Source organism: Solanum pennellii, chromosome 3, assembly GCF_001406875.1.
Source record: "Solanum pennellii chromosome 3, SPENNV200".
NCBI lineage: Eukaryota > Viridiplantae > Streptophyta > Magnoliopsida > Solanales > Solanaceae > Solanum > Solanum pennellii.
This window is the reverse complement of record NC_028639.1, coordinates 68,720,648-68,732,277: the sequence shown is the minus strand read 5'-3', so window position 1 is coordinate 68,732,277 and position 11,630 is coordinate 68,720,648. Positions and strand designations below refer to the sequence as shown.

General features: G+C 35.0%; 2 protein-coding genes across 4 annotated transcripts; one reads left to right on the top strand and one right to left on the bottom strand.

The window, feature by feature from the left end:
* Positions 1-68: 68 nt before the first annotated feature.
* LOC107012208 (protein MIZU-KUSSEI 1) lies at positions 69-2,087 on the top strand. 2 transcript variants are annotated; one of them, XM_027915850.1, is made up of 2 exons: positions 69-178; positions 573-2,087. In XM_027915850.1, the coding sequence occupies exon 2, from the start codon at positions 1,053-1,055 to the stop codon at positions 1,896-1,898; it is 846 nt and encodes a 281-aa protein (XP_027771651.1). In that variant the 5' UTR covers positions 69-178; positions 573-1,052; the 3' UTR covers positions 1,899-2,087. The 2 variants fall into 2 exon arrangements, with proteins under 2 accessions (XP_027771651.1, XP_015067468.1); XM_015211982.2 differs by having other exon boundaries at positions 69-467.
* A 2,991-nt stretch (positions 2,088-5,078) lies between these two features.
* On the bottom strand, positions 5,079-10,414 carry LOC107012343 (kinesin-like protein KIN-8A). Of its 2 annotated transcripts, none has more exons than XM_015212158.2 (7): positions 9,300-10,414; positions 8,111-8,384; positions 7,843-7,893; positions 7,657-7,749; positions 7,205-7,570; positions 5,987-6,670; positions 5,079-5,486 (listed from the first exon to the last, which is right to left on the bottom strand). In XM_015212158.2, the coding sequence occupies exons 1-7, from the start codon at positions 10,136-10,138 to the stop codon at positions 5,388-5,390; spliced, it is 2,406 nt and encodes an 801-aa protein (XP_015067644.1). In that variant the 5' UTR covers positions 10,139-10,414; the 3' UTR covers positions 5,079-5,387. The 2 variants fall into 2 exon arrangements, with proteins under 2 accessions (XP_015067644.1, XP_015067646.1); XM_015212160.2 differs by having other exon boundaries at positions 5,079-5,420; positions 9,300-10,411.
* Between the last annotated feature and the right edge of the window lie 1,216 nt (positions 10,415-11,630).

Sequence of the window (11,630 nt, the reverse complement as noted above, 5' to 3'; positions counted from 1 at the left end):
TGATTGCGTTGGGGTTTTCATCTTTATTACTTTTACCTAATAAAAAAATTGTCACAGCACTGAAAACCATTAGGGGACGAATAATGAATGTGATGGTCGCTATACACTTATTTGGTCATTGTTGTAATGGCTTTACAACTCAACTTAGTGCTCATGGCAACAACCTAGGGTCCTCCCTGTAAGTTTCCTGTTTACTTTGGATCCACCATTATCCTTTACTGACTTTGTTTCTGCTAGGATTTGTCTCATGATTTCCTATAGTTCTTTGACTGCTAAGTTGTGCCTTTGGTGCTCCGCCATACTCGGTTTTGGTGCAAACCTTTTACCCTTCCAAACGTTGAAGAAAAAGCCTTCGATATTTAGGCCCACCATATGGTTGGCATTTTTTCTCTTTTCCTGCAAAAAAAGAATGAAAGAGGAATGAGAGAATTGAAAGAATGTCAGTTTTGATGCATTGTCTATCGCAGGTTTATTGTGTCTTGAGTAGTAACATAATATTTCATCTATTTTGCAACGTTTCAGAATGTGTGTGATTACTGATCTGAGGCAAACATCATTACTGTTGTGTGCAGGTTTTATCATACATGAAGCAGAAGGTTGTGTTGGGAGGATGTCTAGTGTAAATAGTGATGCTTCTTTGGTTCTCTCTTTCACTGTTTTTGTTCAGGTCAAAAAAGAGCCAGTCAAGCTATTTTTTTTCTCACCATACCCCACAAGAAAGTGAAATAACACATCTTATGTCTCCCTGAGATTCCTTTCTTTATTTCAAAACATTTACCTTTCTCTCCTCACATCCTCTCAAGCCTTCACTTTTCCCTGTGTTGTGTTATACTACTCCCAATTCCCATGACACTTGGTGGGGACACTTGTGTTTTTCTTTATCAGATTCTTATTTGTTTGAACAAAGTAGTAGAAGCAAAACAAATTTAAAAAAAATATAAAAGAGAGAAAAAAGAAAATCCCTTGAATAAAGAAGTAGTAGTAACAAGAATCTCTTTGCCCCTCACTCTTCCATCACTTTAAAGGTGCATCTCCCACTCTTTTTTTTTTAGATGAAGACAATCATGGCAAAGAGTTTCCAAGACTTGTCCTCTAAGAGGCAGTTCCACTGGACAGCTAAAGTCAGCAATGAAGAACAAGAAGAAGTAACATCAAAAGATTCATCTCCAAACAGAAATACTGAAGAAGGGAAAACAGAGAATATAAAGGTACATTCTTTCAAGAATCCTGAAGATTCAAACACCAAGTCATCTACTTTAAACACCATCCATGAAAACAAGGCTGAGGACAAGCAAGAATCTTCTTCAGCAACTAGGAGGAAGCTGCAAACAATAGCAGTAGCCAGGCTAAAATCTGTCCTAACAGCGTTCGGGCGAAACAGGTCTAACTTCCAACAAGGCCTTGGAACAAGAGTTGTTGGCACTCTTTTTGGGCACAGGCGTGGACATGTACATTTTGCATTTCAAAAAGATTCCACCTCCCAGCCAGCCTTCTTAGTTGAACTAGCCACACCTATAAGTGGTTTAGTCCGAGAAATGGCGTCTGGATTGGTCAGAATCGCGTTGGAATGCGATAAGGAGGAAGAGAAAAAAGTGTCTAGACTCATAGATGAGCCTGTGTGGAGGACTTACTGCAATGGTAAAAAATGTGGCTTTGCAACAAGAAGAGAAATTGGGGCAAAAGAACTGCAGATACTTAAAGCTGTGGAGCCAATATCAATGGGTGCTGGTGTTTTGCCAGGTAATGGAGAAGAAGAAAGTGCTGATTCTGGTGAGATTATGTATATGAGGGCTAAATTTGAGAGAGTTATTGGATCTAGAGATTCAGAGGCATTCTATATGATGAATCCTGATAGTAATGGAGCTCCTGAACTTAGCATTTATTTGCTAAGAGTTTAAGGTTTATCAAACCAAACCTTACTAGAATATTAGATTATAAGTCCTTTTAACTGAATATATTAATCTTTTCTTGAGATCTAGCAATGTTCTATGTTTTTATTTTCTTTGTTATTTTGGATAACAATTGGTTACTGTAATCTTTTTTTCTCTCTTTCTTGGGTGGAATGGAAAATATATGTTACCTATAAATGATTGAATTAGTGCATGATCATATAAGACAAATATTTATTCTTTTTGTCTTCTAATTCTCTGTTGATACCATGACATTTTGTCACATAAGTTTCTCCTGTATACATCAAAGTAATTGGCATTTTGTGATTGAAATTCTTGAATCTGTTTAGCACAAACACCCCTTCATTCAAATTGTCATGACAAAAGGGGTTTGTTATTCCTTTTGCTTCTTTTCTTGACTGCTTTTTTCTCCCTCAAATCTTTAAAGATTTGGTAGGTTCCTTTTTCTGGCAAGTAGCTAGATACAATACTAGATAAATTTTGATCCAAAGGGTATAAAAAATGTATGTTCCAATCATTGGTTTTGGTGTCTAGACTTGATCAAAGTAACATGAGAATCCCAAGAAATTAAACTATTTACTACTACTACTAATAAAGCTACATCATAGAAGTTCTCAAAAGCAAAAATCAACCCAAACTTTCCTTCAATGACTGACATGTTACTCAGCTTTAGAACTTAGCTTTCCCTTTACACCATTAGAAGTTTCAAATTTACCAGATTTTCCCATCTTTTATTTGACACACATATCCATTATCAAGGATGTGTTTAAAAGTTAGTTAGAGAAGGTTAAAAAGGACAACATGATACACTTAACTCTCGCTATGCGAGAAATCTACTAGAATTCGCAGTTTAAATTTGTGATCTCTTGATCATACGATGACAACTTTTAGCGTTGCCTCAAAATTCACTTGATTGAGAAGGTTAAAAAGGACAACATTGTTACACCGAACTACAGCTACTCCATGAATCTAGGGAAAGGCCCAAATTACACTGCGGTGTACGTACACATAATTACTTTGTATTTCATCAAGAAACTTGTTTTCACAACTTGAATATGTGACCTCTCGATGATATGACCACATGTTCCAAAATTTTATTTAGGTAAATATGTCTATGTCCATTTGCTTATTTCAGAATAATGTTCTGACCCCTTATTAATGACTAATAAATGAAATAATAAAAGGGTAGGTAAACTATGATGCTATTAGAACTTAATTATTAGAACAAAAGCTGTATATATTCATTTCATTCAAACAAAAGTTTTGTTTACCGTAAGTAATGATTCTTCTCCTATTTTCAAGGCTTTATATTTATTTGTTTTATTTCCAATATCCTTTATACAAAGTGAAAAAGATAAGGGGGCCATCTTAGTGGATGTGTGATGGAGTACAACAATCAAATAAATGAAAATATCAAAATTAATAAGGTTACATTTTCACAGTAACCGAGGTTTTCTTTTATCATGTTGCTATCATTATTCAAAGTTTCAATAGTTGTTTAATAGCTTTTTATAACTATTTCAAATTAATAAATAATGATAATTGAGTCCACATACATGTTTAATGAATTTTTTAGTAAAGATACAAAATTAATATAAAAATTATTAAGTTTTCAAAGAACATTTGTATCCGCCGCTACTTGATCAATCAATTTTATAAGCACAAATATAAAAATGCTGATGAATTGTTTTTGGCTTTAGTATGTCCCATCTAATCATTTGCAAATTCAATTACAATTTGATACATAATAAGTTAAGTAGGAAAAATACTAGTTATAAAAATGAAAAGCTTAAGGATTTTAGAGGTCCTAGCAAGATATGACACAATTTTGGGCATGTTAGGATTATTTTAGTCTGTTACTAATGGTTCAATCATTAGGAAAGTATAGTGCATTTATTTTAATTATTGCTTGCTAAATATACCCAATCTTTAATTTAATTTGTTAACATTTTCTTGTTTTTTTGTCTATCAGGCAAAAATAATTGTAGGACAAAAAGGAATTACGACCGTTGTTAAAAGAGTATTCAAGACATTTTGGTAAAAAAAAAATAAAAAAGAATGAAGATAACGTTCGATCATGGGAGATTAATGATTCAAATCTCATCATAAATTTAAAAAAATAATGCTAAATTGTCCTAATTTCATCTCATAATGTGTAATCTTTACTGGCAGAGTTATCTTATTCCTTTGTTGACGTAAAGGTAACAAGTAACAAAACAACATTCGTAACGACAGTACAACAAAAATAACTTTTAGCGGTATTAAATATTGACATAAATAAAGAGTGTTAAATTCTTTACCGACATTAGTTAAGTGCCATTAGAACCAATGTCGCTAAAGGTTTTAGGAACATATACAAAGAATGACAATTGCCACTACAAATACATATTCTTAATTGTTGCTAATGATATTTTTGTTGTAGTGTGAAGTCAATGTCATTTCATATATGGGAATTGTCTAATATCTTTGTTGATGAGAGGTAATAGGTACGATTGGAATTATCAAAATACGTCCGAGTTGATCCAAATACCACATTATTTTTCTCTAAATAGAAAAAAAAGAATAAACAAGAAACAACATTCATAGTGATGTCAATATCAATGGGTTAACCAACTTCTTATTAGGTTTACAATTGGTAGCATATATTTAGCTGGATAACTTTGATTCATTTGAATCTAATTGTTCTGTCTTTGATGCTATGTCTGAATATACTTTTAAACTATTCAAAACGAGATAACTTTATCTTATATTGTTTTTGGTTAAAATATATCCTTGATATTACGTTTTTTGTTCAAATATGCCCTTCAACGAACAAAATAGCTCAAAGATATCCTTACATTACTCATTAGTGCTCCAAAACAAGGAAAAATGGGTCATTGACAATAGAAATGGAGCTTAAAATACTTTTTTCTTCTTTCACGTCCAAACAGAAGCTCTCCATGTTTCATTCAGTTAAGAGCTTTTGATGACTGCTTAAACTGTGAGAAAGTATTTAAAACAGATATGTAGTTGCTTTGAAAGAGTACCAGGATTTTTTATCAGTTAAATCCTGGTGTGAAGCTCTTTTTTTTACTTTTTGCCTATTTAAACTTTCTTGGCTAGTGCTGTTCCAATTTTGTTGTGTCCAAATCGCGATTCACTTCCAGTTAATTTTCGATACACAGTGCCCCTCTAAGAAAATTCATCATTCAACAACGGGTGTCCAAAAGCACAGTAGTATACAGAAGCAAATGGTGCTTCAAAATTTCCATAACAGAAATAATATTAATAACATGACTTCAGTAGCCCTAGTAATCTGGAAGAAAAAGACAAAGGGAAGTCATAAACAACTAGATTTAATCACTGTTAGACAGTTAGTCTATTGTCTAATACTAGTGAATGAGTGCTCCTCCATTGCCTTGCTCCCGGGTGACAAACGATAAGCTTGATTGTGAACCGCCACCAACCAGACTGGAATTGCCAAGTGATCTGCCTTCCTTAGTGCTTTACATTCTGGCGAGCAAATCCTGGCTGAGTGGTGCAATTGAATACATGCGGCCCAAACATGAACACAAACCAGAAACATGGATATGCAAGCTGCATCAGTTTGCAGAAGAAAGAAACTCAAAGGTACACTTTCAAAGCATGATTATGAAGTTGGTTGTTGTGCCAGTGAAAGATGTAGATAACTTCTTGTGCCAGAGAGAGTAATGTTTTTATACTATTGCGCTCAGACGGACTTAAATGGAGTGACATGGATGGTGAGGATTATTAGTATAGCCAAATTCACTTGATTGGTATTGACGGGCAGGCATCTGTTTTTGATGTTATATGATGCTATGGATTTTCAAGAAACATCTAATCTTTTCTTGTAAGCTAAAATTTAAAATATATTAGGACCATTGTTCAACTGTTCACTTGCAAAAGTCCATATCTATTCAAAAACATTAGTAAAGAGTTATTGAACTATTCGGCCATGTGAAGTGAATGTAGAAGAAGATATGAAAATATACTTGAAGAAGCATGGATACCCAGAAACTCCATGAAATAAATGATATGTGAAATGGAAGTAGAAGATTAGAAGATGTTGAATGTACCTGGAGAAGCATGGATGGAGCTGCTACTGTTTCAGTATTAACATGGCTTCTGGTCTTTCTTCCATTTAAAGTGACAACTGATGGACTGTTAGCTGTTGTTATATCCCAGAAGCTGCGTTTTTTTGCCGTGGGAGCTGGAGAATGAAACCGATGACTTGGACTCTTCAAATGAACATCATGTGGTTCCCTTGGCCGCAAGCTTGCCCTTGTAACAATCCTTTTTACACCACCCACTTGTGTCCCTCCTGCTGGTTTTGCACTCTTTCGTGACAACTCACGGATAGTATCATCTTTCTGCTTTATCTGCAATACGTGATCCTTTTTCAGTCTCTCAATTTCTGCCTCCAATCCCTTAACCACCTTTTTTAGATCTCTAACTGGGTCATCTGCACCTTTTCTCTTGGATTCTGGGGTAAAACAATTTCCAGCCATGAAAGAGGGTCTTGCTTTTCGTTTTTCATTTGCCTGAGCAGAAGAAGGTGCTGGTGATAAGATAGAGGAAACTATTGATGGGGCAGGGGAAGAGTTTGCAGCCAAATTTTCCTTCTGGATTGTAATCAGCTTTTGCTGCTGATGAGCCAAACGCATTCTCAATTCGCGATTCTCTTTTTGCAGCTCAAGCAATAACTTGGCCTGATCTGTTTCAGAATCAGGCATTTGCATTTCCTCATGTGCATCATAAGCCTGCACTTAGTAAAAGGAGATATTAGGATGATAATGCATCCTTAAAATACTGAAATTAATAGATGCTTCACAGCTAATGTATTTGTCAACTGCATCTGCATGTCATTACGGACTGGACTGCTCTGGCATTAGATAAAAAACATTGAGTTGGAATTAACTTTTAGAAGCATTACTGTTCATTCTTTTTTCAAACTCATTATACTTCAAAGGAGATAGTAGCATTACATACACTGCAATGAATGTACACCTCCTTTTAAGTCACTGTATTACGTAGTATGATAGTAAGATGCAGAAAGATAGTATGACTGCAGAGGGCTAGAGATTTTAGTATCTAAAAGTAACTTCTAAAATGACACATTCATTTGAAGTAGTACACGTAGAGAATAGTAAATCAATCAACCAAACCTTAATTCGAAACTAGACATTGTATCGCCAAGGCAAAAAATCATGATGACCAATCAAAGCATTTTACTTATGATGACAACCAGAGCTCAAAAAACAATGTCGCGTAGTAGTAGTTATGAGTTATCTAACCTTTGTTCGGATCTCTTTTGCTCGGTCAGCCCAGTGTAGTGTGTTTTGGGTTTCACCAAATGAAAGATTACTTGGGCTAATATTGGCAATCATCACGGTGTTACAAGCACCACCCAGTGAATCCTTGAGTAGTTGAGTGAGCTTAGAATTCCGATAAGGAATGTGCTTTTTTCCCTCAACGAGAGCATTGATGCAGCTGCTCAGTGCGAGAAGAGACTTATTGATGTTAGCACCTTCAAGTGATCTCAGGGTTCTCTGATCAGTAGCTAGAGCTCTTTCTGAACCCGCAAGGTCAATGAGTGAAAGCTTTCCGACTCGGCTTACAATGTTATTTGAACTATCTTTGACATGGTATTCAATAACAACCTGTGTGTTGACTAAAAAAATTCATTAAAAATCAAGAAACGGTGGTGGTTCTGCTTGAATTATGACTATGGCAAAATTGCAATGACCTGAAGAATAGCATGTGAGCGTGAGGACGTTTCGTTGCAGCGGGTGGGCTCTGTGGTTCGGTTTAGGTTTCCTTGTTGGAGCAACGCCATTACCTGTTTCCATAAAAGAAACACAGGTAAACAAAACTTTGATTTAGCAACTAATATTCTACTATGACCAAACTAAAAGAAAACAAGAATACATACTTCATCTGTGGAGTAAGCTCTATACTGTGTAAGCCCTGCTGCCACTATTGCCTGCATTATAAGCAGTGTGAGATGATCACCCTTTTGCTAATTTCTTTCTATATATGGAAAGCGCTGATCGGAAACTACTACAACTACTAGTAGACAGGTATAAAAGAAGGGACTAGAAAAGAAAAATATCAAGCAGTAAGCAGTTTATCCATTTTAGAAACAAATGGCAATCACTAATGTTTTTGAAGCTGATCATTCTTTAGAAATAAGCACATACCTGCTTATCTTCTCTTAGGACTAAAGGCCTTCCCGGGGACAGCAAATCTCTCACGGTTTCATTGTAGACCTCTAGATATGAAAGATGCACAACATGGTTCCCATCAAAGCTCCTTTGCCGTATCTTGCTAAAGAGATCTTTGATTGCTAAAACCATTACCCCTGGATTCTCAATTGTACCGAGCATTGTGTAAGTCTTTCCAGCACCTGTGGCACCATAGCAAAACACAGAACCATTTCTTCCCTGCAGAACTGCTTCCACAAGCTCTGCTGTTCTGGAAAATACAAGAATCCAAGTGTTCAGTTCTATCTACAGTTTAATCAAGGTGGAGTAGACTTAAGTAGTTTTACCTCTGATAGCAAAAGCTTGACTTCAAGAAAATAAAACAGAAGATAATCCCCTCTCATCAAACAATCTATTAAACCTCACAATTCTGTTAAACTTTCACGACTTTGACAATCAATCAACCAATCCCTATGACTCATTACCAAGTAGGGTCTGATGAATGAATACTCTATATTGATTCCACTCTATTTAGGTCCATTTTATTCCAATAGTTCAGCATAAGAAAAACCTTAACGTGAGCACTTAGTAGCCTACCAAATATAACAACTAGGTAAGATCTGCTAGTCAGACAATGTGCTCAGTCAGAAGACTTAAACTAACAAATACTCATACCTCTAAAATGCAAATTTTAAAGCTTCTAGACCTCAAAAGATACTACAAATGACACTGCAGCCACAAACTATCAAGTTGCTACCACACTAACATCAAAGGCTCTAGACATAAAAAGATACTACAAATGACACTGCAGCCAGAAAATGTCAAGTTCCTACCACACTAACAACAAAGCCTTAAAGAAATAAAAAGATACTACACACGACATTGCAGCACAAGCTATCAAGTTGCTAACACACTAGAGCATCAAAGGCTTTTATAAACAAAAAGATAATTACGAATGTCACTGTGGCCACAAACTATCAAGTTGCCACAACAATAACATCAGAGGCTTTTAGACCTTAAATAGATTCTACAAATGACACTGCAGCCACAAATTATTAAGTAACGAACACGCCAATATCAAAGGCTCATAGTATTGCCAAGTTTGACAATTGTTGTTTTCTTGATTAATGTATCATGGATGAAATAGTGAAATCAGCAGAAAGTTATTAAAATTGTTCCAACTCACGTTGTGGAATAAACATCATGCTGAGTAGCAGTATCAGGAAAGGAAGCATCAAAAGTAAAATGGCGCCCCCTGAGCCTCTTCAGCCTAAGGTAATCATTCTCAGTAGCGAATTCAGTCAGATAAACATCTCTTCCATCCACTATTTTGACACAACACCTGGCTCCAGCTTCTCTTTCCTTTCTTGAAATTGGCCTCAGCCTTACAAAAACAAGAATTCTACTACCACCATCATCACCACCCCCACCCTTGCTGGCTGCTTTCTCCGTAATGGAATCCAACTCTTGTACATTTTCTTTCACTATCCTTCTAGCTGCCCTAGGCTCTGTATGCGGCATTGTTGAGCTTCCCAATGAAAGCTTTCTTGCCACATTACTCGACGGATTCACCCTTTTGGGGTATGAAAATCCTACTATTCTGTCACCACCTGCCACCACCGCGACATTTTCCTTCCCATCATCCAACCCAGAAGGCGGCGGTGGCTGCACATAAGTTCTTGTTACAGTCGAACTATGCATAGTGTTCTCCCTCATCACATGACTACTTGGCTTTGATTGTTTTTGCTCTTTCTCAGCTCTTCTCCCGGAACTAACAAGGTCTACACTAGGGTGACTCGATAATCTTGAATCTTCAGGCTTGAAAGATTGATTCTTGATAGCCGCAGAGCCTTGCTTTTGCTGTTCATACAAAAGGGTAAGTGCTTTCATCTTCTCTTTCAAACCATGATGTGGATTTCTCAAATTTCGAGCCATTTGGGTATCTTCTTGATCTGTTCTTTGTCTAATTCGTTGCTCATTCTGCGGCTGCGAGTCAGTTATCTGAGATCTTGTGAAAACTGGCATTCTATCAAGAAAATCTCACAGTCCCAAACATGCCCTTGCTGATTCCCGAGTAACCCAGTAGCTAAAACTATTTAGATTGCAAGAAAGTTAACAACTTTCAGTAAAAATTCAAAGATTCTTGATGGAATCGAAGCTAATTAGCTAAATTGGGTCTCGAGTAAACAGAAGAAATGAGAAGTTGGGGAAAGAGGGAAAGAACAAGATCCTGTATATTGGGGGGATTAACATGGACCGTTGATTTGAGAGAGATCGACGGCTGACAGTAAACCAATTTTGAAATTATAGTAATTTGTAACGGTCATATTAAGTGTCAGATTGTTAAAGGTCCGTTATAAACAAGTATTGGGGTCCATCACGGCAAATCTTCACCTTTATTTATTGTGATATACCTAATATATTAAAACTGATAGACAATTATATTTATATAGTAGAATTTTCGTCGGGTTAATTAAGCACTTGATATTTTAGCATTTTTAAGTAAAATTAAATTTTAAATTAAAAATATTATATATTTTCTCGATCAAACTTATTACACGACTCTTGCTTAATACAGTTTACCTTTCAAACTTTTTAGTGTAATTCTCATTTCCTCTCTAACATATTTCCAAAAAAAAACATATGAGGGAACTATTAATTTCATTAAGTACAAATTAGTTTTACCTTTTACCTTTCGACCTAAAAAGGGAGAACTAATGATATATTTTTCTCTTTTGTATTCTTTTTGTTAAACTAAAGTGCTTGTTTGCTAACTGTGAACTCCACAAGTCAAAAGACATTTCCTGTGTATATTTATTATTTTCTACAAGTGTGATAGAGTCCATGTGACATGTATGACAGGATATCATCTTGTTAAAAAAATGTTTTTTTCACATACTACAAAGCATTATTTTATTCAAAGGGAAATACATTTTCCAATAATATGATTTTCCTACCAAACAGCCCTGGTCAAATTAGTTTATTACTTTCTCCGTATAAAAACAATATTTTTATTTTTTTAAATTTATTTTAAAAAAATGACTTTTTTTCTTTTTTAGTAAAATTTTAACTTTAACTTTTCACATGATATGTTTATGACCACAAGATTAAAGGACATTTTGATACATTTAACATAACTTTAATTTAAAACCATAAGATAAAAAAATCTTCTTTCTTTTCTTAAACTCTATTCCAAATTAAACTAAATTATATTTTTAAAACGAAGGAAGTATAATTTATGAAATGTCATGTTGCACTTTTTATTAGATAAGATTAAGTTGAAAAGTCAAGGGGAAGAAATAGGTGTAAATTTTGTATTGTTGTAAGGTGATAGAGTTTTAACTTTCAAGAACATAGGAAATTATCAGTTATCATATTAGTTTCAAAGTAACAAAGAATTATTAAGAGCATATATGAACATGATTTTTTGGATAATAATCAGATCAGTTTTGAAGTGTAGGGATTTAATTGATCATCGAACCTTCAACATAATTAATCAAAATTACAAGTTTATTAT